This window comes from Sebastes umbrosus, chromosome 21, assembly GCF_015220745.1.
Source record: "Sebastes umbrosus isolate fSebUmb1 chromosome 21, fSebUmb1.pri, whole genome shotgun sequence".
In the NCBI taxonomy this organism is placed as follows: Eukaryota; Metazoa; Chordata; class Actinopteri; order Perciformes; family Sebastidae; genus Sebastes; species Sebastes umbrosus.
The window spans coordinates 1,455,697-1,480,914 of NC_051289.1; the positions used below are offsets into that span (position 1 = coordinate 1,455,697).

At 41.0% G+C, this 25,218-nt stretch overlaps 1 protein-coding gene across 3 annotated transcripts in view; it reads left to right on the top strand.

The window, feature by feature from the left end:
- The window catches only part of nebl (nebulette), an 86,085-nt gene that overhangs the window by 37,491 nt on the left and 23,376 nt on the right, over positions 1-25,218 (top strand). Inside the window, exons 5-41 of one of the 3 annotated variants that reach the window (XM_037756530.1) lie at positions 1,827-1,928; positions 2,285-2,395; positions 3,316-3,426; positions 3,644-3,754; positions 3,951-4,061; positions 4,189-4,302; positions 5,553-5,663; positions 5,748-5,858; positions 6,579-6,689; positions 8,011-8,121; positions 8,475-8,585; positions 8,686-8,796; positions 9,250-9,360; positions 9,452-9,559; positions 9,637-9,750; positions 9,858-9,968; positions 11,076-11,186; positions 11,329-11,439; positions 11,552-11,662; positions 13,259-13,369; positions 14,675-14,785; positions 15,054-15,161; positions 15,392-15,502; positions 16,892-17,002; positions 17,221-17,331; positions 17,590-17,700; positions 17,802-17,912; positions 18,378-18,482; positions 19,829-19,939; positions 20,028-20,135; positions 21,375-21,485; positions 21,632-21,742; positions 22,623-22,733; positions 22,934-23,044; positions 23,292-23,402; positions 23,475-23,585; positions 24,913-25,020. The exons of the other annotated variants lie outside the window; for them this stretch is intronic. Coding sequence (XP_037612458.1) covers positions 1,827-1,928; positions 2,285-2,395; positions 3,316-3,426; positions 3,644-3,754; positions 3,951-4,061; positions 4,189-4,302; positions 5,553-5,663; positions 5,748-5,858; positions 6,579-6,689; positions 8,011-8,121; positions 8,475-8,585; positions 8,686-8,796; positions 9,250-9,360; positions 9,452-9,559; positions 9,637-9,750; positions 9,858-9,968; positions 11,076-11,186; positions 11,329-11,439; positions 11,552-11,662; positions 13,259-13,369; positions 14,675-14,785; positions 15,054-15,161; positions 15,392-15,502; positions 16,892-17,002; positions 17,221-17,331; positions 17,590-17,700; positions 17,802-17,912; positions 18,378-18,482; positions 19,829-19,939; positions 20,028-20,135; positions 21,375-21,485; positions 21,632-21,742; positions 22,623-22,733; positions 22,934-23,044; positions 23,292-23,402; positions 23,475-23,585; positions 24,913-25,020 — 4,086 coding nt within the window. The remainder of the gene's footprint in view (positions 1-1,826; positions 1,929-2,284; positions 2,396-3,315; positions 3,427-3,643; positions 3,755-3,950; positions 4,062-4,188; positions 4,303-5,552; positions 5,664-5,747; positions 5,859-6,578; positions 6,690-8,010; positions 8,122-8,474; positions 8,586-8,685; positions 8,797-9,249; positions 9,361-9,451; positions 9,560-9,636; positions 9,751-9,857; positions 9,969-11,075; positions 11,187-11,328; positions 11,440-11,551; positions 11,663-13,258; positions 13,370-14,674; positions 14,786-15,053; positions 15,162-15,391; positions 15,503-16,891; positions 17,003-17,220; positions 17,332-17,589; positions 17,701-17,801; positions 17,913-18,377; positions 18,483-19,828; positions 19,940-20,027; positions 20,136-21,374; positions 21,486-21,631; positions 21,743-22,622; positions 22,734-22,933; positions 23,045-23,291; positions 23,403-23,474; positions 23,586-24,912; positions 25,021-25,218) is intronic. 3 annotated transcript variants of the gene reach the window in all.

Sequence of the window (25,218 nt, forward strand, 5' to 3'; positions counted from 1 at the left end):
TCTGGATGTGAACTCTTCTGATATGAACTGAACGCATGGGTTGCCATGGGTAACCATCCCTGTAAAGATGCCATGACTGGCCTTTTATTCAGCGCAGAGGGAACGTACACGCTGAAAGGAAAACCTCTTTGTGACCTGAGCAGCAGCAGCAGCAGTTTGAGGCGTATATATGTATATGTATATCTGTGTGTGTGTGTGTGTGTGTGTGTGTGTGTGTGTGAGTAAGTGTGTGTGTGTGTGTGTGTGTGTGTATGCGACCTTGTCAGACTGTGTGTGTGTGTGTGTGTGTGTGTGTGTGTGTGTGAGGCGGTGAATGGTAGGATCATGTGGGAGGCTGCGATATCGATTCCCTGGTGTGACTCAAAGCAGCAGAATGACTCATCAGCTACGGTGGAAGCAAGTCATCATCTTCACTTCTTCCTCCAGCTGCTGCCTGTCTGTCTGTCTGTCTGCCTGTCTGTCTGTCTGTCTGCCTGTCTGTCTGTCTGTCTGTCAGACATCTTTATTCATCATCGCGTGCACCTTTTTATCAAGTTCAGCCCTCAAACACCTCGACGACGCTGCAGTAGTTAGTTACACTCTGCAGGATCTCCATCAAACACTCTGTTTAATCCTCCTGCTGCAGCTCTGCACTCGCCACCATCCTAAAGCCAGTTTAGTGATGTTGCTGTTACCATGGAGACGTACGCCGAGTACGTTCAAAGTTGTGCTCCTGGCAGCCCGAATGGAAAGAGAAAAAGAGAGAGTATATGTAGTATATGGCAGCACATGGAGGAGAAATGACAACATAATAAACAATATATATATTTAGATGTATTGTGAATCTTTAGCGTGTATTTGTGTCATCGCTCCTGGATCATCCCGTGCTGGACCAGTATTTGGATTATCAAATATATATATAGATATATTATATGCAAATATGTTTTACATATTTCTTATTTCTATTTTTACAATTTTTTTTGTTATATATTGTAGTAAACATATTTTACATATTTGTTATTTATATTTTTTCAATAAAATGCGAATATTTTTACATATTTCTTATTTATATTTTTACATATTTATTGTTATTTTATATTGTAGTATACATATTTTATATATTTCCTATTTATATTTTTACATATTTATTGTTGTTGTATATTTTAATATAATTCAAATATTTTTACATATTTTTTATTATTATTTTTACATATTGCTGTTATATATTGTAGTATAATGCAAAAATGTTTCCATATTTCTTATTTCTATTTGTCCATATTTGTTGTTGTTATATTATAGTATACATATTTTACACATTTCTTTTTTCTGTTTTTCTATATTTATTATTCTTATATTTTGTAGTATAATGCAAATATTTGTTTCCATATTTCCTATTTTTATTTTTATTATAATTTATCTCTCTCCTTATACATATATACGTATACAACACCTCCTTAAATCCTAAAGAATTCCCTTAAATTTCCCGTATGTCCTACTAATCAATAAATGTTCAACATTAATATATAAATATAATAAAAATATGATATTATTATACGGTATTACAGTAATATTATCACCTCTTTCCCCTTTAAATAAAATGTAAATCTCTTCTTCCAGATGTTCTCTTTAAGGAGAAACAACTGTAGTAATGTTCATTGTTTTTATTTTGTCAGAGCGGAAGATGCAAGATTTATTTACATATTATTAATTACTACTACTTTTGTTTTTCACATTGTTTTAATAGTGCGGTGCTGTGATGTTTTAAATGTTTTAGAGATGACATAAAGAGACTAAAACTCTGCACACTCGTATAAAGTTACTTAACTGACGTGTCCTCCTACCTGCAGGTGAAGTATAAGGAGGACTTTGAGAAGATGAGGGGTCGGAGTCAGTTTGTTCCTGCAGCCGAACTCATCCACGCCAAGAACATCAGCGCCGTCATATCTGAGGTCTGCACACACTACACTACACTATATAAGCTTAGTGTTAGAGCGGTATGTAAGTTACTGTCGCTTTAAGACAAACACAGTTTTTATCTGTTCTAAATGTACCTTAAAGGGAGATTAGTCAAGTATTTAATCCTCTTATCAACATGGGAGTGGACAAATATGCTGCTTTATGTAAATGTATGTATATATGTATTATTGTAAATCAATTAACACTAAACAATGAGAGATATTGTCCAGAAACCCTCACAGGTACTGCATTTAGCATCAAACTATTTACATTCACACATCTGTCCTCACAGAGATACAACACTCTCTCTCATGTTGATCCACCGTTGTGGTCGTTGTTTGTGTTTCAGTCTAAGTACAAAGAGGAGGGGAAGAAGGAGGCGTCCATGTCTCTGTACTCCGTCCTACCGCAGACTCCTGAGACGCAACACGCCAGAGAGGCCTCAGAGCTGCAGAGTGAGGTACAGCTGAACTTCACCACACCAACACCTGAAGCTCAGACCCACCCAGCAGCAGCAGCTGCAGCAGTAACAGCAGCTCTGACAGTAACAGCAGCAGCAGCAGCAGCATTAGCAGCAACAGCAATAGCAGCTCTGACAGCAACAACAGCAGCAGCAGCAGCATTAGCAGCAACAGCAGCTCTGACAGCAACAACAGCAGCAGCAGCAGCAGCATTAGCAGCAACAGCAACAGCAGCTCTGACAGCAGCAGCAGCAGTATTAGCAGCAACAGCAGCAGCAGCTCTGACAACAGCAGCAGCAACAACAGCAGCAGCAGCAGCATTAGCAGCAACAGCAACAGCAGCTCTGACAGTAGCAGCAGTATTAGCAGCAACAGCAGCAGCAGCTCTGACAACAGCAGCAGCAGCAGCAGCAGCAGTAACAGCAGCATTAACAGCAGCAGTAACAGCAGCAGCATTAGCAGCAGCAGCAGCAGTAACAGCAACAGCAGCAGTAACAGCAGCAGTAACAGCAGCAGCATTAGCAGCAGCAGCAGCAGTAACAGCAACAGCAGCAGTAACAGCAGCAGCAGTAACAGCAGCAGCAGTAACAGCAGCAGTAACAGCAGCAGCATTAGCAGCAGCAGCAGCAGTAACAGCAACAGCAGCAGTAACAGCAGCAGCAGTAACAGCAGCAGCAGTAACAGCAGCAGCAGCAGTGACAGCAGCAGCAGTAACAGCAGCAGCAGTAACAGCAGCAGTAACAGCAGCAGCAGTAACAGCAGCAGCAGCAGTGACAGCAGCAGTAACAGCAGCAGTAACAGCAGCAGCATTAGCAGCAGCAGTAACAGCAGTAGCATTAGCAGCAGCAGCAGTAACAGCAGTAGTAACAGCAGCAGCAGCAGCAGATCTGACAGCGCCGTGTGTCTGTTTGTGTTTCAGCTTAAATACAAAGGGAACATGAAGACGGAGATCTCCTCGTCTCTTTACTCTCTGCTGCCGGAGACCACGGAGACCCAGTTCGTCAAAGAGCTGACGGAGTTACTGAGTGAGGTCAGACACGATGGAGGGGTGATGTAGTAATAAGTAGAAGGATGGATGAAAGTGGATGGCTAGAGCACTGCTTCAACCTGGGGGTTAAGGGTCGGCAAAGCCATCCATCCTCTGAATGCTCTAGGTCTCTAGTTTGATCCATCCATCCTCTGAATGCTCTTGGTCTCTAGTTTGATCCATCCATCCTCTGAACAGTGAACGTGTCTCTGCTCCTCAGAACAAGTACAAAGAGGAAGGAAAGAAGGAGATGAGCAGCAGTTTGTACTCTCTGCTTCCTGTAACCTCGGAGACGCAGCTGGCCAAAACCGTCCACGAGTTCCAGAGCGAGGTACCAGTTTCAACTTGTTTCATCAGTGAACACACACACACACACACGCACAGACACACACACACACACACACACACACACACACACACACACACATACACACGCACACACACACACACACACACACACACACACACACAGAGTTTATTTAATGCAGCATATCCAGTTGAAGTGATGTGACGTCATCGTGTTTCAGAACAAGTACAAAGAAGACGGGAGGAGGAAGGCATCCATCTCTCTCTACTCTCAGCTCCCCGACACCCCTCAGATACAACACGCTCTGGTGATGTCACAGCTGCACAGCGAGGTACACACACACACACACACATACACACAGAGGAACCACGGGGTTTATGGGAAATGCAGTCCTAATGTCGACGAGCCCGACCTGCAGCAGTGACCTTGTTCCATGCGTCTCTCTCTCTCTCTGTCAGGTGAATTATCGGCCTAAAGTGCTGGTTAAAGGAGCTCCGTCCTCTCTGTACTCTCAGCTCGCCGACACCGCAGAGATCCAGTTCGCCAGAGAGATGACTGAGATGCAGAGTGAGGTGAAGTAGAGCTCGCTGTGTTTAAAGGTCACGCCGTCACATTTACCTGGAGAGTTTATTTCTTTTTTTTCTTCAGTTGAGCAAGTCATAATTTAGGCCATAAGATGTCCAAAATAATGACAACATTCAGAGCTCAAAGTGACGTCTTCTAATAGTCTGAAGGTATTTCAATGTGCAATGAGATTAAAGTGAATAAAAAGACAATGTTGAAGCTGTAAACCAGCACATGATTGATATTTAATTGACTGCAGATCCCTCCAGACTCATATTTAATCTGCTCTCTCTGTCTCTGACGTCGACGTGCACTCCAACAAACATCATGTTGGTGGGAGTTCCTGCACCGGGGATAGCATGAACCTCTCACTAGGAATGTCACTGGAACCGATACTTCGCTACCAAGTCGATGCCAGAATTCGGACGGTACCTTGAGATACAGCCAGGGCTCGAGACTAAAGCTGGGGATGCACCGACCTGACATCAGAGAACTAGCAGCGACGAAGGTCGCCTGACGCGTCGCCTCGCATCGCCTTTTTGTTTTGGCCGACAAGTCGCACTTGAACACACCGCAAAGACGACAGCCGACGGCCAGTTAGCTCGTACGCTCTGCTCCTGGTGAGAGGAAATAACTCTCCACGCCAGCAGGCGGCGGTAGTCTGTATCCATCACTCAGAAAGGGAAACAGGAAGAGCGAGGACGGAGGATATACAAGCCATTGTTATGATACGTCATGAAACAAAGCGGACCATTTTCACACCGCTCTCACTCACCACTTAGCTTCATTCCAGATGTTCATGTCGCTGTGAAACATGAGAAGAGCCGTCTGTGTGTGTCCTCTTGACTTCACTCATTTTCTTGCTTTCCTCACTTCCGTTTCTCTTCTCGTGAACTGATTCGTTTAAGCTGAACAGCCAGTCAGAGTGATTCCTCTCACCGACGAGCGCCGCCGCTGATTCAACATGTTGAATCGGCCAAAAAACCTCCGTCACGGGCAGACTAGAGGTGACGGTGCAGGACACACCACAAAAACTGACGCTCACCGACGGCCCCAAACTGTCCAACGGCCGCCCGTCGGTTTGGCGTGTCGTCCCGGGGACGATAGAAAATGTGTTTGAGATGTAGTAACCTCGCTATCAACTCGTTTTATTGTTCTTCCCTGAATCATTTCTTCCAGTTGGACTATACGTGGAACCAAAGTGTTTCAGTAAATAAGTCTCTGTAAGCTGCTGACAGGTGGTTTTGTTCTCTCTCAGAGTAAATACAAGGAGGGCAGCAGGAGGAGCCTCTCTCAGAGCTTCTACTCTCAGCTGCCGGAGACCGCCGACACTCAGTTCGCTAGAAGTGTCGCTGAGCTGCAGAGCGAGGTGAGACCGGGTCACCAGGAAGCCGTGGTGCTCAGACGCTTCTGTGTCCATGTTTAACATTAAAGTGTGTGTTTGTGTTTTCAGATGCGGTACAAGGAAGCGGGTAAGAAGGGCGTGAACTCGTGTTTGTACTCTCTTCTCCCGGAGACTTTGGAGACGGCTCACGCCAAGGAAGTCTCTGAGCTGCTCAGTGAGGTACGATAGCTGCAATAGAGACACCACAGAGACAATAACACTGAGAATATTAATCAAGAGTTGGACAAAAGGAGCTGTTGTAGCTCCGCTGGCTCAGACAGGAAGTGACTTAAAGGTTGCTAATTTGAGGTAAATGGTACGTGTCCACAGCGGCGTTTTTTGGACCCAGTGTTGGACGCTTGATGGGCTGCTACTAGACACCTGATTGGACGAACGCTTTCCCTCGTGGGCTGCTGCTCCCAGCTGTCAAACCGGAACCAACATGGCGGCTCGTTTAGATAAACTTTCTTCAAGTCGCTGATTTGCATCAAGTAGCCTAGACCTTAACTTTATGCTTGTTTCGGACTTTTTTTGTCCGACATTTTTCAGATCTTTTTTTTCAGACTTTTTTTTCAAATCTTTTTTTTCAGATTTTTTTTCGGGCATTTTTTGGATCTTTTTTTTTCGGCGGCCGACATGACGTCCCGTCTCTCGAATGGCGCCGCCATGCTACCTGTTTAAGCGTGGAAAGGACGGATCCTGTGGACACGTACCATAAAAGCACCACGACAACCTGCAAGCAGATTTGAGAGACAGAGGAGTCTTTATTATTTTAAATTATATATATAATAAATGTATTTTTATTCCATTAAGCTGCCGTTTGGCACCAACCTGCTGTGCAGCTGTTGAGCTCTGCGTTGGTACACAACACTGAATGATCATTATCTTGTGTCGTTGCAGGTGAAGTATAAAGAGGACGGTAAGAAGGAGATGAGCATCAACCTGTACTCTCTGCTGCCGGAGACCATCGACACCCAGCACGCTAAAGAGGTGTCACACCTGCAGAGTGAGGTATTCACACAGTCACAGACACATTTTATATATTAATACATAGAAATCATGTCCTTTTCTTTCCCTGGATCATTTTGTTGTTTTTATATGGAATCAGTGTTGATGGTAAATGTAGTGAATTCAAATCAGTGCGTGCTATATTGACCCAGAAAGCTGAGTTCTGCTGCTTGTGGAGTCGTACCGTGCCTACATGTACCAAGATGCATTGTGCACAAGCTTCTGACACCTGCTGGGATCCCCTTGCACGGCTAAAGGTCTTCACACACCGGCGGTTTTGTTGAACTCCTTCTGTTCTTCCCTTTCACAATAAAAGCCCTCCTAGACATATAATATTAACAGGCGAGTATTTCACATTTTGTTTATTCGTCACGCTCCTCCGGTGTGTAGAGGCCTTAATGCAGCCGCAACCTCGGCCTCTCTCCGCTGCGTTTCTACGGCCGTAAAGCGTGGTTATAATAAATACAGCTGAATATGTGAGTCAGCCAAAACACTGTAAAACAGAGTGCTGCAGGGATGACGTGTTGTATTTTTGTAGGTTGGCATCTCCCTGGTTCCCTCCACTAACGGCCAATAGGATTGTTCCATTGGGTTTTGGATTATTGCAGAAAATCAGCTCTGAGGCAAACACACGTTTATGATATTTACACATTTTGTTTAGCAAGATAATCTCCACTAATGAACACCACTTTATGATTTTTGAAGTGTGAATGCAAGCACCAGAAGTTAGAAGTTATATAAAGGAACTACACCACGGTCACATGAGTGTGAGTAGAAACACAACGAGGCTGTAAAGGAGGACGAGTCGGCGTGATGACGTTTAGTCATCTCATTTAGCCGCCTGTTACGAACCGCCTTTTTAAAGACACATAAAAGGTGATGTTAGATGATGAAATGCTAACTCATTTCCTGGTTTTAGGACTCGTTCCTGTAGCACTCTATGTATCCTCGTCCATAACATCCTCTGCACTCATATTATGGGATGCCATTTTCGCTGTTGTTTCGTAGCTAGTTTGCAGTACAAGTGAAGAGAACAACGTTCTGTTTTTGAGCTTCATCTAGAGCGCGCCGTCCCGGGCTACCCAGAGGTGGAGACTAAACATCCAAGCTGAAATAGCAGCCTGTAGTTCTTCCTCACCTCCAGACTACGTCACTGTCACGTCACATGACGGCGCCGGATGCAGGAAGAAACAGCTACAAACTCAGCTTTCTGGGTCAATATAGCAGCACTTCATTAAAGACATTAAAGGTGGTGAAGGAGCTGATACATGAGTGATTTTATATCAGCTAAGTTAACAACGAGCTAACGTGGCGTCTCCTGCAGGTGAAGTATAAAGAAGGTGTGAAGCAGAAGAATCAGAGCAGTTTGTACCATCAGCTCCCAGAGACCACAGAGACACAGCTGGCCAAACAGCTGTCTGAACTGCAGAGCGAGGTACGGGGACACGGGGCAGCATTTAATCTGGTTGACCAACATGTTTATTAAGGTCAGAGACGAGAAGAAAGGACGTCTCTCAAACTCGTCTCTGGCTAGTTGGACGGTTGAGATTCAAAGAAATGACACCAAAGAAGAAGAGTGTTCTCAGTTCTTACCCAGACTGCATGTATAATGGATTCATTTTGAATGTTTAATATCCTTGATATCTGACTGTCGTGAGTTCTGGAGGGAAGCAGAGCAACTTTCACGGAGGAAACAACAAATGTGAAATGTATCTTGCTGCAGAAACCGTTCAAACAAACAGATCATAATTGATATTTAATAACAAAAGTGTTTTGTGATGTCTGCAGGCGAAGTATAAAGAAGCAGGAAAGAAGGAAGTGAACACCTGCCTGTACTCTCTGATGCCTGAAACCCTGGAGACGCAACACGCCAGAGAGTCCACCGAGCTGCTCAGTGAGGTACGGAGCACAGACGCCGTGGACATACACCATGAATGAGAGGAGATTATATATATGTACATATATATATATATATGTTTCCTCATATCCATATTCCCAGATTAAGTACAGAGAGAGCAGGAAGAAGGAGAGGTCCAGCTCCCTCTACTCCACTCTGCCCGATACTGCAGAAACCAGCTTCGCCAGAGAGATGAGCGACATGCAGAGCGAGGTACGGACACTCACAAGAATCACGTGTTTATTTAAACTAAAGTTAAAATGCACTGAACACGCTCACAAGGCCCAGAGCAGGAAGGCGTTCAGCAGGAGCGTCTGCAGGAAGCTGCATCAGCTCATCATATGTGATGCTTTCATAAGGAGTCGGGTCATCACCGGCGTGATTATCATCAGAAAAGGATCAAAGAGGTTATCTGCTCACGTCGCTGCCTTTAATTTGCATTTTAACGACGTTGAACAGAAACGGGTCGAACTAATGAGGCCCGGCTCTCCGTCAGCGCCGACAAAGACGAGTTCATGAAGAGATAAAGGCAGCCGTGTTGAATAAAATAATAAATACTAGAAGAAAGAGGTTGATATGTAGACGCAAAGTGTTTCTGTTTGTACCGAGAAACTTCAAACCTCCTGAATCTGAACTGTCCGGAGAAGTAACTTCTGTGTTTTTCAGACAAAGTACAAGGAGAGCGGGATGAAGAGCCTCTCTCAGAGCGTCTACTCTCAGCTCCCGGAGACCGCCGACACTCAGTTCGCTAGAAGTGTCTCAGAGCTGCAGAGCGAGGTGATGAACCAACGTGCTCTCATACTGCAGAGTCCTGTCTGTTGATGTCTCATTTTCATTGACGTGTCATTTCATATTGAATGTATTTTAGATGAAGTACAAACGGGGAAAGAAAGAAGTGTCCAGCTCTCTGTATTCGTCTCTGCCGGAGACAATGGAGACGCTGCACGCCAAAGAGGCGTCCGAGCTGCAGAGCGAGGTAAAAACCTGCAGCTAACAAACCCCTGAGTCTGTTTATAGATGGTAGATAATAGTCTCTGCTCTGTTTGTGTTCAGCTCAAGTACAAGGCAGCGGCTCTGAAGAAAGGTGGTTCCTCCAGTCTGTTCCACCTGCTGCCCGAGACCTTAGAGACGGCCCACGCTAAGGAAGTCTCCGAGCTCGTCAGCGAGGTAACGACAGGAAGGAGAAGACGTCCCCTCCTTTCTCAGGACTGATCTTCTGTTGGCTGCTGGATGAAACAAAAACCAGCGCTCCTGTTTCTTTGTTTCTTTTCCAGGTGAAGTATAAAGAGGACGGGAAGAAGGAGATGAGCATCAACCTGTACTCTCTGCTGCCGGAGACCATCGACACCCAGCACGCTAAAGAGGTGTCACACCTGCAGAGTGAGGTATTCACACAGCTTGTTTATTGGCTCTTTGCTCTTTCGTTACTTGTTTACGGCGGCGTGTTAGGGTCAGCGTAGGTTAATAAAATAAATAAATTATGGAGCCGGGGTAGGGGGAGTAATGCACTGAGAAAAAACGTAAAACGTAAATTTGCGAGAAATTTAAGTTGCACATTTACAAAAGAAAAACTTTGATATTCTTGGAGATTGTACTTGTAAATTAACAACAAAAAACTCAAAATTACAAGAAAGAATCCTTGGATATTCTCTGAGATTAAAGTCGTAAATTTACGAGAAAAAAATTATATTTTTTTAAGGTAAAAATACTTGGATATACTCTGAGATTTAAGTCACAAATTTACAAGAAAAATCTCACAAATTTACAAGAAAAGAAATCTTGTATATTCTCTGAAATTAAAGTCATAACTTTACGAGAAAATACTCAAAAATATATGAGGAAAAATACTTAGATATTCTCTGAGACTAAAGTCACAAATGTACAAGAAAAAACTGTTATTCTCTGAGATTGAAATCGTAAATTCACGACAAAAAAACTTTGATATTCTCTGAGATTAAAGTCCAAGATTTACGAGAAAAAAAACTTGAAAATTCTCTGAGTGTAAAATTGTAAATTTACAAAAAAAACTCTTTATTTTTTAAGGTAAAAATACTTGGATATACTCTAACACTAAAGTGGTAAATTCATGAGAAATAAATCACAAATTTACATCTTGTAAATGTACCACTTTAATCTCAGAGAATAGTTTTTTTTCTCGTAGATTTTGCTATCTTAATCACGGAAATCCTGAGTTTTTTCTGTGAATCATCCCCGCCTCCCCGGCTCCGTAATTTTTTTATAAAAAGACACTAATACACCTTCGTACTTGTTTCCCTTTGTCATGATGTGACACATTTTCCTGTGGGTCTTATAGTCTCAAAAGAACTGCTTTATAAACCTGTCCTGAAGTCCACTGCCCTGAACATGAAGATATCTCAATAACTTGTTTCATCGTTTAGTTTTCTTTTAAATCCATTCAGGAGTAACCTGAGGGGGGGTGCAGGGTTGTAAAACAAATGAATGAATTGTGATGTTGCACTGTCTCATCTCAGGTGAAGTATAAAGAAGGTGTGAAGCAGAAGAATCAGAGCAGTTTGTACCATCAGCTCCCAGAGACCACAGAGACACAGCTGGCCAAACAGCTGTCTGAACTGCAGAGCGAGGTACGGGGACGCACTTTAAAACATGATTTAGTTTATACCAGCGACTAAACAGTGTAACTGTGGAGAAAACCCAAATATACTTAACGGTTGTCTTGTTGGTTAGTTTATGAAGTTCAGTATATTTGCATTGATATGTGTGCAGACCAAGTACAAGGAGGCGGGTAAGAAGGAGGTGAAGACGAGTCTGTACGCGCTCCTGCCTCACACCATGGAGACGCAGCACGCTAAAGACGCTGCACAGCTGCTCAGTGAGGTGAGGAGGGAATAAAGACTGATTCCTGAGGAGTTGTTTAGGTCTGATCGTACCACCGACACGCAACACTTCCATCCTCCTCCGCTTGTTGACGCTGGTGTATTCCCCTCAGATCAAATACAAAGAGAGCATGAAGAAGGAGATGTCCAGCTCCCTCTACTCCACGCTGCCCGACACCTCAGAGACCAGCTTCGCCAGAGAGATGACGGACATGCAGAGCCAGGTAAATAAATACATATTCAAGGTTTCCCCCCCTTTATATATTCAACAACAAGTACGTTATAAATGTCTTTTCAACTATTATTGTACTTGTCGTGTGAGATCCGGTCACATAAACTGATGGTTTTTCTTTAAAGAGCCAGTAAACAGAAGTTATATCAATGTGAGGAATCAAACATTTTGAATAAACATGAGGTCTTTCCGGCGTGCAGGAGGGATCCTGGTTGTGCTTCAACTGAGAGCGCTGCAGTAAGAATGCTGTTTGATTAGTTATAAATAATCACTAGCCCATTATCCAATGCTCTCTGATGTTTTTATACCTCAGACACTCATCGGAGGCCGGATTAGCATCAGAAACAGGATCAAAAGGGGGATGTCTCTCAGTCTGTTCCTAAAGTGCATTAGAGAAGAGTCATTAACAGTTTCTGATCTGTCGCCAGGAGAAGTATGGGATACCAGGTCTGTACCAGTTTTTAGGGGGGGGGGGTCTACAAAGAGCTGCTGCTGTAGCTTCTTCTCCCCTACGAACCTAAAGAATCCTTTGGCTTATCGGGAATAACGCTCCAAAGTTACGCTAAATTTTGGTGAGGAAAACCTGGCATTTTCGAAAGGATCACTTGACCTCTGACCTCCAGATGTGTGAATGAAAACTGTATCATATTAGATAAAACAGATGTTGACATGCTCTTATCAACATGGGAGTGGACAAATATGCTGCTTTATGCAAATGTATGTATATATTTATTATTGTAAATCAATGAACAACACAAAACAATAACAGATATTGTCCAGAAACCCTCACAGGTACTGCATTTAGCATAAAACAATATGCTCAGATTATAACATGTCAAACTGCAGCCCAACAGGCAACAACAGCTGTCAGTGTGTCAGTGTGCTGACTTGACTATGACTTGCCCCAAACTGCATGTGATGATCATAAAGTGGGCATGTCTGTAAAGGGGAGACTCGTGGGTACCCAGAGAACCCATTTACATTCACACATCTGGAGGTCAGAGGTCAAGGGACCCCTTTGAAAATGGACATGACAGTTTGGAGCGTTATTTATCCTCCTTCATGACCAGCTAGTATGACATGGTTGGTACCAATGGATTCATCAAGTTTTCTAGTTTTGTATGATACCAGTATCAAACTTTTCTTCTCTTCTTGTTTCTGACTTTTTTTCTGACATTTTTCTGATTTCTTTCTATTTTTTTTTTTTTTTTAATTTTCTGACTTTTTTCCGAAATTTTTCCAAAATATTTTTTCGAACATTTATGGACTTTTTTCCTGACTTTTTTTTGACAATTTTCGAACTTTTCTTTTTATATTTTTTGACTTTTTATTGGACATTTTCTGACATGTTTTTGGACAAAAACCCTCACACGTTCACATATCTGGAGGTCAGAGGTCAAGGGACCCCTTTGAAGATGGACATGACAGTTTGGAGCGTTATTTATCCTCCTTCGCTACAAGCTAGTCTGACATGACATATCTCAAAATGTTTAAAATCGCAGTAAGATCGTGACTTAAGTATTTCTGGGGATTCCCACCACTACTGTTTATAAATCAAACTCGTCTCTTTTGTTTCCATCTTTTCCAGAACAAGTACAAGGAGGACGGAAAGAGGAACCTCCCTCAGAGTTTCTACTCTCAGCTACCAGAAACAGCCGAGACTCAGTTCGCTAAGACCGTCTCTGAGCTGCAGAGCGAGGTGAGAGGAGAGAGAAGTACTTCATGAAGTCCTGCTGGAGTATTTTGTTGTAGTGTAGCGGTAAAAAGCAGCAGGTTCATGTATGATGTATCAACAGAGAGGAAGAGTTTAGTCAAATATTAACACATTTTACCAAAACATACATTTTATTCTCATGCTTGATGATGTCCCTTTTTTTTCTCGTAAATTTACGACTTTAATCTCGGAGAATATCCTTTTTTTCTCAGAAATTTTAAGACTTTTATATCAGTGAATATCAAAGTTTTTTCATATAAATGTACCGCTTTACCTTCAGAGATTATCCATGTTTTTTTTCTTGTAAATTTGTGAGTATTTTTCTCATTAATTTGCGACGTTAATCTCAGAGAATATCCAAGGTTTTATTCTTGTAAATTAGTGAGTTTTTCTTCTTCTGTATTTACGACGTTAAACTCAGAGAATATACAGTTTCTTTTCTTGGAAATTAAGCACTTTAATCTCAGTGAATATCCACGTTTTTTTCCTCGTAAATTTGTGATTTCTTTTCTCAGAAATTAACGACTTTAATCTTGGAGAATATCCTTTTTTTCTCAGAAGTTTTAAGACTTTTATATCAGAGATTATCCATGGTTTTTTTCTTGTAAATTTACCACTTTACCTTCAGAGATTATCCATGGTTTTTTTCTTGTAAATTTGTGAGTATTTTTCTCATTATTTTGTGACGTTAATCTCAGAGAATATCCAAATTTTTCTTGTAAATCTACCACGTTAATTCCAGAGAATATCCAAGGTTTCTTTCCTCATAAATCTGTGAGTTTTTTTCTCTTAAATTTACGATTTTAATCTCGGAGATTATCTAAGTGTTTTTTCTTCGTAAATTTATGAGTTCTTTCACAGAAATGTAGGACTTTACTCTCAGAAAATATCCAAGGTTTTTTTCCTCATAAATCTGTGAGTTTTTTCTCATAAATTTATAATTTTACTCTCAGAGAATATCTAAGTGGCATTCCCTGTTTCCCGCCGGCGTCTGTGATGTGATGAGGTTGAGCTGCTTCTTTTTTCTTTGAATATTACCCTTCTCTCCAGCTCCATATTTATTTATCTTTTTAACCACAATGGCCCTAATATAATACACTGTCGTACAAAAGTAACTTCAGTTGATCAAGTTAAAGACAGAAATTCAGAGGCTCAGAGGCAACAGGTCTGCGCACATTTGGAGTCCCGATGACCACGTTAAAAACCCTTATTGATGATGATGATGGTAGATTTGAACAAAGTTGAAGGTTTGAAACCAGTTTGAAGTTAATTTTGTGTTTGTGTTTTTAGATGAAGTACAAAGAAGCAGGAAAGAAAGGAGTGACGAGCTCCCTGTACTCGACTCTACCTGAGACTCTGGACACACAGCACGCTAAAGAGGCCTCACAGCTGCAGAGTCAGGTACACAGCCAACATCTGTCCAGATGTCTTCAGGACTCACTGTCGGTGGTGGATTTCAATCCGTCTCCAAAGCTTTTCGGCTGCTTGTACACCTGTTTGTTTTTTTTGGATTATCTGATATCTATTCAATCCATGCAAGACTCATGAAGTGTGTAAATATGGTTACTTAAAAGAGGGTTAGGGATGCCTATGAAGCTAACCCTTCAATACATTTATTGATTGAACTGATCCAGATAAAGTGTATGTGTTTTGATCACGTGTGCTCCAGCTGAAGTACAAGCAGAGTTTAAAGAAAGACGCCTCCAGCCTGTTCCACCTGATGCCAGAAACCAACGACACTCAGTTCGCCAGGCAGCAGACGGAGATGCTCAGTGAGGTACGACTGTTGTCTAGTTGTTCATCCATCAGGATGAAATGTTATCTCCATAATTCAAAGTTTTATTTAGTAATGAATGAATATAGTGTTCATATATCTATATTTGATTGAATACTACTCAAAGATGTAGTCTCTTTGTATTTCTCTTGGCTAGACCATTTCATCTCTGAGTGAATGATTGAGCAGTTTGTTCTCATCCTTCCGGCTCTATTTCTTCTTTTCATCACAAGGTCAAGTACAAAGAAGACGGTAAGCAGGAGATGAGCATCAACCTGTACTCTCTGCTGCCGGACACCATCCCCATCCAGCATGCTAAAGAGCTGACGGACATGCAGAGTGAGGTGGGTTCAGGCTGTGAACTGAATATTCAATGTTACTTAGAATCACCTGCAGACTTCATATGATTTAGGAATCTACTCCTGACACATTCACACAGGATAAAGTCTGGTGTATCACTGAGGACCTCAGGGAGTGTTTTGATGATGTTCTCAAGAAAGCTGCAAGCAGCAATACCAGAGGCCAAGCACTCCACCTGATTCAAGACCATTAAATAGGCATTATCAGTCGCTATAAGCACCATAGATGTGGGTCAATAGGGGCCTACTACACCTACTACATTGTAAAAGTGAAAGTGAAACTTAAAAACAACCCGTTCTAACATGTAAAACTGAATAAAACGTCACGTTTTTAACACAAACAAAAATACTTTGTTAGCTTTAGACAACAAAACTACAACTTCTTTAGGTTTAGGCAACAAAACTACAACTTCTTTAGGTTTAGGAAACAAAACTACTACTTCTTTAGGTATAGACAATAAAACTACAACTTCTTTAGGTTTAGACAACAAAACTACAACTTCTTTAGGTTTAGACAATAAAACTACAACTTCTTTAGGTTAAGGCAACAAAACTACAACTTCTTTAGGTTTAGACAATAAAACTACAACTTCTTTAGGTTAAGGCAACAAAACTACAACTTCTTTACGTTTTGACAATAAAACAACTTCTTTAGGTTTAGACAACAAAACTACAACTTCTCTAGGTTTTGACAACAACAATACAACTTCTTTAGGTTTAGACAATAAAACTACAACTTCTTTAGGTTAAGGCAACAAAACTACAACTTCTTTAGGTTTAGACAATAAAACTACAACTTCTTTAGGTTAAGGCAACAAAACTACAACTTCTTTACGTTTTGACAATAAAACAACTTCTTTAGGTTTAGACAACAACACTACAACTTCTTTAGGTTTAGACAATAAAACTACAACTTCTTTAGGTTTAGGCAACAAAACTACAACTTCTCTAGGTTTTGACAACAACAATACAACTTCTTTAGGTTTAGACAATAAAACTACAACTTCTTTAGGTTTAGACGACACTACTACAACTTCTTTATGTTTTGACAATAAAACAACTTCTTTAGGTTTAGACAATAAAACTACAACTTCTTTAGGTTTAGACGACACTACTACAACTTCTCTAGGTTTAGGCAACAACAATACAACTTCTTTAGGTTTAGGCAATAAAATAACAACTTCTTTAAGTTTAGGCAATAAAACTACAACTTCTTTAGGTTTAGGAAATAAAACTACAACTTCTTTAGGTTTAGACAATAAAAAAACACTTAGATTTAGGGAAACACATCGTGTTATGGGTTAAAATATCTGTGAACCCAAAGACAACTACACATTGTTGGTTTCACATGGGAGTCCTCACTGTGTCTTCCAGGCTAAATACAAAGAGGCCAGTAAGAAGCAGACGTCATCGTCTCTGTACCACCAGCTACCTGAAACTCTGGAGACACAGCACGCTAAAGAGGCCTCCCAGCTGCAGAGTCAGGTACGGGTATGCATAGTGTACATAACAAAAAAAAATAATAATTCCTCTTCCATGTTGGAGCAATCAAGGATGCAAATGTAAACTTCATTTGTAGCGGAGGAGCTAAAACATGTTGCACAGGTTTTTTGCATGTTTTAGCAGTTGTTGTATGATTTTTTGAATGTCTCATTCGTCCTCCTCAGTGAGCGTCCACGTCTCGTCCCCTCTGTGTGCTGTAGGTTTTGTATAAAGAGGCCGTGAAGAAGGACTTGTCGTGTCCAGTTTACCACCAGCTGCCCGACACTCTGGAGACCCAGTTCGCCCGAGAGCTCACCGGCATGCAGAGCCAAGTAAGAGCAACAAATACGACCTCACAGTGACGGGACACACTGAACAAGCAGGTTTCTGCAGTTGGGAGACAAGCAGGACAGCCCCTGTGTTCAGTTATGAATGAATGAATCTATTATGAATGAGTGACTTCTCAGTTCTTGTGACATGTAAAGAGTGGCAGCTGATATTAAACACGCATCACACTTTGGCATAAAGTCAAGCTGTTAATCTGGTGTTTATTACTGATTGTCATCTGTTTTCTGTGTGTCTGATTGTAGAACAAGTACAAAGAGGACGGGATGAGGAACCTCTCTCAGAGCTTCTACTCTCAGCTGCCTCAAACCGCCGAGACTCAGTTCGCTAAGACTGTGTCTGAGATGCAGAGCGAGGTGAGAGGACAGCAGAGAGGATGACGACATTCATGCCTGAACGGAAACTCAAACTAAAAGAAGTGACGTAAAAAACTCTATTTTTGTTTTTTGTTTTTCAGACGAAGTATAAGAAGTCAGGGAGGCAAGAGGCCGGCAGCTGTCTGTACTCTGTGATGGCTGAAACTCTGGACACTCAACACGCCAAGCAGGCCTCCCAGATCCAGAGCCAGGTACCGATCACACACCTACACTTATATCACGTAATATAACCGTCTACACCGCATGCCTGAACTTCATCTGAACATTAATCATAAAGCTCAGACCTGATCACAGTCAAGCTACGAAATCTGATCTGAGATTTGCCAAAACTGTTGCAAGACTCGCCGCCCGACGACCAAACCGCCTAACCTTAACCATCTCGTTTCCCCAGCTTGCGGGTTCCCATCTAGACACTACCGAAATCTGCTATAGTCGAGGTCCGTCTCCCCGCTGAACGAACGTTCTGCAGCGGTCTGCAAACATTCATAAGAACCCACAGATTCAGATTTCATAAATTATTCTGCGTGCTTGGTGTGCGTAGTTGTCAATGCGGAAAATTCAAGTGCGAATTTTCTGCATTCCCACATCACATTTTCACATCACACAGTTACCTATCAGTCAGAGCTGGACTCACACTAACCCTGTCGTCCCTGCAGGTGAAGTACAAGGAGGACATGCCGAAGTCGTCCTGTCTGTTCTCCACCCTTCCTCAAACCCTCCAGACCGAGTTGGCCAAAGAGGTGACGGAGCTCCAGAGCCAGGTACTCCTGCAGCAGCAGCCGTGTGTTCATCCAGACTCTGGTCCGGATCGGCACGAGTGGCCTCCTTCTTCGATATGTTTCTGCCTTTAACAATGAGATAAAGCAGATTCACTCTGCAACACCTGCTGCACAAACGCTCTCCAAACCGTAAAACTGGTTTTAACTTGCTGTCCTTGAACACAACGGCACTAATGAGTGAGAAACATGCCGTGGCTGGAGGTTTTAAAAGAATTAAAAACTACTTGAGATGCAGTCCTGAATTATAGTGAAGCAGATATATAATAAGATAAGAAACGCTGTTCGCAGCATTAAAGCCCCGGAAAACTTTTTAATTATCAGAAATACACAGAGAAATCTGTCATGCGAAGTTCAAACATCGTGAGAGCTCAGGAGTTTTCACGTAATGCAAACTCAACATTTCAGATTTTTCTGATGTTGTAAAGCTTTCCCGTGTCTGTGAGTCCGTGCCGAGCCGGTCGAGCCTCCATACGTTACTGACTGGAGGCGTCAGTGAGGGCTGAACAGTTCCTCTAACCCCCATCAGAAGCATTAGACTTTTATCACTCTGGAATAATTCATAAAAACAACTCCTCCTAGTCCAGGGGTCAGCAACCTTTACTATCGAAAGAGCCATTTTAGGCAAAAAAAATAAATAAATATCTGTCTGGAGCCGCAAAACATGTGATCATTGTGATGAAGGTAACACAGTTTATAGTCTCAGTATATAGTATATAAGTCTAATGCAGTGAAGGCCAAAGAGACATAATTTTACGATAAAAAAGTCGTAATATTACGAGAATAAAGTCATAACTTTACAATAAAAAACGAAAATATCACGTAATATTACTTCTACTATACTACTATACATTTATATATATATATATATACTAATATTATGACTTTATTGTCATAATACTACGACTTCTTTTCTCGTAAACCTATGACTTTATTCTTGTAATATTATGACTTTATTCTCGAAATCTCAGATTTATTTTTTCCCTCAATGTGGCCCTGATACTCCGTCGTACCGTCGTACCATAGACCTACAACAATGATAAATAAAAATTAAAAAGTAAACAAAAAAGCAGTTATTCATTTCCACTAATGTTTTTATAAATCCACAGAGAGCCGCTGGAGAGGAGCTAGAGAGCCTCATGTGGCTCCGGAGGTTGCTGACCCCTGGTCTAGAAATATAAAGTCAATAAAATGCTTCAGGAAGTGGAGTCACACAACTTCAGAATAAATACCAATGTTGTAGCTAAGAGCAAAACCTGTTTACATCCGTTGTTTGCTCTCCTTCCTCGTGTAAAGCTGAGTGTTTTCTGTGTGTTTGTTTTGTGATGCAGGTGAAATATAAGGAGGGACGTAAGAAGGAAGCTTCCTCGTCACTCTACCACCTCCTCCCCGAGACGGCAGAGACGCATTTCGCCAAACACATGTCAGAGATCCAGAGCGAGGTGTGACCGGTTTCTTTAAAGTGCCGTATTCTCCTCTGTTTACATTTATTATTATCTCTTCTACAGTATACATCTGTTATGTGTTTAGACGAAGTACAAGAAGGACAAAGAGGATCTGCCCAACACGTTGTTCTCTCTGCTGCCTGAAACTCTGGAGACTCAGTTTGTTAAAGAGATGGCTGAGACGCACAGCGAGGTGAGGAGGTCCAGAGGCCTGATCCCATCTTATTGATCCCCTTTACTGAATCTATATTCATCTTAAAGGACCATTTCAGAGCTTTGATATAATATAACAGGATATAATGTTGTCGTCCTGTCTTCAATGAAGACGTCTGATGACGGCAGAAGCACGTGATTGGATGATGAATAGGTGTTGTTGTCTAAAAAAAAAAACTCTCCAGAACTTTTATTTAAGACCTCTCATGTTGGTATCCTACGGAGAACCTGCCAAGATAAAAAAAAAATAGATAAATAGATAAATAGATAAATAGATAAATAGATAGATAAATAAATAAATAAATAAATGTAGCAAAAATAATATTAAAATTGATAAAATGTGACATAATTTGATATTTCTGTTTTAATTTGCTTCTATATTTATATATGTTTGTATTAATTCCCTTATTTATTTAATCTTCGGTTTAATTTTCCCTTTTATTTATTTATTTATTTATTATTATTTTATTTTTTTTAAATCAATTTTTAAATGTATAATAGGGGTGAAATAAAAAGGAAAAATCATGCTGAAATAAATGAATAAATGCATAAATGGATAAATAAATACATATATTTAAAAATAAATATAAAATAAATACAAAAATAAATACATAAATAAATACATACATTTATAAATAAATACAAAAATAAATAAATAAATGTAAAGAAATAATAATATTAAAACTACATAAATAAATAGAAGTACAAAAAAAGTAATAAAACATTAGATAAATAAGGGAAATAATACAAAGATTGATAAATAAAGAACGCTAAATGACGCTCCAAACTTACGCCTAATTGTGGCGAGGAAAAACTGGCATGGCTATTTTCAAAGAGGTCCCTTGACCTCTGACCTCCAGATATGTGAATGAAAACAGAGAGAAAACTGTATCTTATTAGATACTGCATAAATAAATCGTATCATGACTTAAGTATCGTGATAATATTGTATCATGGGGTCTCTGGTGATTCCCACCACTAATATATTATATATAATATAGATATTGTCCCATATTCAGACTGTGTAGGGTCAAACAGGGCGTGAAGCTGTAATCCCATTGGTCGACAGCTGATAGATCCAGCTGATGATGTCACAGAATGGTTGATACAACAGCAACCAATAGGATGCAGGTCTGATAACGGTGGTCAAAAGGAGATAGTGCACGGTTAGACTGACTGTGTGTGTGTGTGTGTGTGCGTGTGTGTGTGTGTGTGTCAGGTGAAGTACAAGCAGGCTGGGAAGCAGCAGACGGCGTCCTCTCTGTATTCCAAACTGCCCGAAACTCTGGAGACCAAACACGCCAAGGAAGCGACTGAACTCCAGAGTGAAGTGAGCGTCTCTCTCTTTCTTCTATCTCTTCTGCAGAGCAGGGACTTTGCATGAAAACCAAACGTTCATTCATCTTGACTGGAGATGAAACTCATTCAGCGGTTTTTCTACGCTCACTTTGATTCTTCTTTGTTTTTTTCTGACAGAAAAAGTACAAAGATGAGGGGAGGAAGGAGATGACGTCGTCGCTGTACTCTCAGCTTCCTGAGACCTCGGAGACGCAGTTCGCCCGAGAGATGACGGAGATACAGAGTGAGGTACGGCTCAAGCAACATTTCTGCTTCTCCTCTTCGTCGTTTACTCTTTGATTCTGTCGTCGTTCTCTCGGTTTCACACAATACTTTATCTTATTATGAGACATCTGACTGATTCTGAGGAATGACTTCTAGTCTGATTTGAACATGTGATGAAGAGAACACATGATAAACACACACAGACGACATCAGACTCAGATCTTTTACTTAAATAAAAGTAGTAATACAGTAGTGCAGAAATACTATACTTAAAGTACCAACAGTAAAAGTGCTCATTATGCAGAGTAATGTATATTATATTATTGTAATTATTGATGCATTAATGTGTTTAATGTTGCAGCTGTTAAAGGTGGAGCTCATTTTAATAACTTTATATTCTGCTGGCTAGTTTAATTAAATGGTTATCAAGTATGGCAATATGAAAGTTATAGACAAATTCCAATTTAAATAGTTTTTATTATGGCTATCAATCGATTAAAATATTTAATCGCAAATTAATCACACATTTATTTGGCTGCAGTTTGCCATGATATGATTTGAGCATGTTGTTTTATGCTAAATGCAGTACCTGTGAGGGTTTCTGGATCAATATCTGTCATTGTTTTGTGTTGTTAATTGATTTACAATAATAAATATATACATACATTTGCATAAAGCAGCATATTTGTCCACTCCCATGTTGATAAGAGGATTAAATACTTGACAAATCTCCCTTTAAGGTTCATTTAGAACTGATAAAAACATGTGTGATTAATTTGGATTAACTATTTTGTAGATATTGGTTACAAAAACAAAGTAAACCAACTTGAATGCAACACATGCACCTACTGCAACCAAACCATGACAGTACTAGTAGAATCTGAACATGTGTCGTTGTCTCTAGAACAAGTATAAGGAGAGTGGGAAGAAGAGCCAGACCGTCAGCGTGTACTCGCAGCTCCAAGACACCAACGAGATCCAGTTTGCCAAAGCTGTTTCTGAACTACAAAGTGAGGTACGGCGAGATATTTGTTTGTTTAATAACTGCAGTATGATATCATGATCAAAGTTAGTAGCTGCTGAATCTGAATGACTTCAGAAGGCACGGATATGCTGTTATTTTATTTTGGACAAAAACAACCTGATGCAACGAAAGTTTAAAACCCGCAGTCTGAGTGTTTGCATGCAATGTTCCCTTTGTGTGTTATTTCCTAGAGCAAATATAAAGAAGCAGGGAGGAGAGACGCCTCCAGCTCTCTGTACTCGAAGCTGCCAGAGACTCTGGACACTCTGCACGCTAAAGAGGCTTCACAGCTGCAGAGTCAGGTGTGTACTGTACATGTTGCACCCACGGATCACACTACACTCAGGATGGACAGATTCTAAGACATTTAATTCTGCAGGAATAAATACAAATACAAAAAAAGCTATCAGCTGGTCTTCAGTGGCTTTTCTGATGTCAACGGCCAACAGAAGAATGCAGCGAGCCCACAGCTCATATACGCAGCTTTTGATCTCCCTGCTGTCCCTTTAATTCTGTCAGTTATCCCTCTGTTCTGCCATCTTTGTGCAGGTGAAGTATAAGCAGGACGGTAGGAAGGAGGTGAGCGGCTCTCTGTACCACCAGCTACCTGAAACCTCCGAGACACAGCTGGCTAAAGAGCTGAGCGGCCTCTACAGCGAGGTGAGTGGTGAGCAGCACACAGGTGAGTCTCTCCGTCCGCCGGGTGTCTGAGCTCTGTGTGCTGTTCCTCAGGTCAGGTATAAAGAAGACGGGAAGAAGGAGATCGGGAAGAACTTGTACTCGCTCCTCCCCGAGACGGCAGAGACCCAGTTCGCCAAGCAGATGTCAGAGATGCAGAGTGAGGTGAGGACCCTGAACGCCTCATACAGAGTTACTGCACTGGTTCCCAACCTGGGGGTCCCGACACCCACTAAGGGTCGCCAAAAGCTTCACGGGGGGTCACAAGACCTTCTTAATTTTACTTAAAAAGTAGCCCAGAAACTAAAATTACTTCTTGGTAGAAACTCAGTTTAAGACAACTTTTAAAAAATATACATACAGCTGTATGTCTCAGCAATTCATTAATTTCTGTGAAGAAAACTAAATGAAATTGGTTTTAAAGTTTTTAAAAGTTTTATCATAACTCTGCGGTACAAACAGGAACAAGTGGAAGATTTAATGTCGACCACAGATCACATCACAGACGCCTCTCCGTTAAAAACCGTGGTAACGTGAGCCGCTGTCTAAATTTCGTCGTGCCTTATGTGTGACGTTAATCTCAGAGAATTTGTGATTTTTTTTTTTCTTGCAAATTTATGACTTTATAATCTCAAATAATCTCCTAAATTTGTGAGTTTCTTTCCCGTAAATTTACTACTTTAATCGCAGAATATTCAAGTTTTTCTCTCATAAATTTGTGAATTATTTTCCCTGAAATTTACCACTTTAATCTCAGAATATTCATGTTTTCTTTCTCCTAAATATTTGATTTTTCTCCAGTAAATGTACTACTTTAAAGGTCCCATATCGTGCTCATTTTCAGCTTCATACTTGTATTTTGTGTTTCTACTAGAACATGTTTACATGCTGTAATGTTCAAGAAACCCTTTATTTTCCTCATACTGTCAGCCTGAATATACCTGTATTCACCCTCTGTCTGAAACGCTCCGTTTTAGCGCATTTTGACAGATTTGCAACAGAATTGTGTTGCTAGGCAACAGCTTGGGTCCATGTGTACTTCCTGTCAGCTGATGACATTCACATCCACTGCAACCAGGAATAAACTGGGACACATTTAAAATGTTTACGTTTAAAATTATGTCAAGGGACTAAATATTGAATATTTGTGACATCACGAATGGACAGAAATCCTGACAGCTTGTTTCAAATGCAGAGTTTCTGAATACGGGCTGTGTGTAATTCCCTGTGGATTGAGTGTTTGGATACTTTCACAGTATTTATATAGGACTAAAGCCTGCTTTATAATAAAAAAACATGAAAATCTCACTTTTTTATAATATGGGACCTTTAATCTCATAGAATATTCATGTTTTTTTCTCTGAATATTACCCCTCTCTCCCAGCTCCGTAGTGTCTTTATTTTAACCTACAGTGGCCCTAATACGCCGTCGTTTTCTAACAATATGAAATATATTTCTATCTTTTATGTGTGTGTTGTGTCGTTCTCTTAGACGAAGTACAAGAAGGACAAAGAGGATCTGCCCAACACGTTGTTCTCTCTGCTGCCTGAAACTCTGGAGACTCAGTTTGTTAAAGAGATGGCTGAGACGCACAGCGAGGTGAGGAGACGGACGGACGGACACACTTTTTCTTGTGATTTGTTGACAGTAAGACTACATGCACACTAAAACAACAACGGTTTCCGTCCAGACGAGCGTTTTAGTTCCGTTTCAGAATTAATCTCCGTCCCTACTACGCTGAGCATGCGTGTGCCGGTGTAAACAGGAAGCAGCGCTGGACACGGGAATTGATGCAAA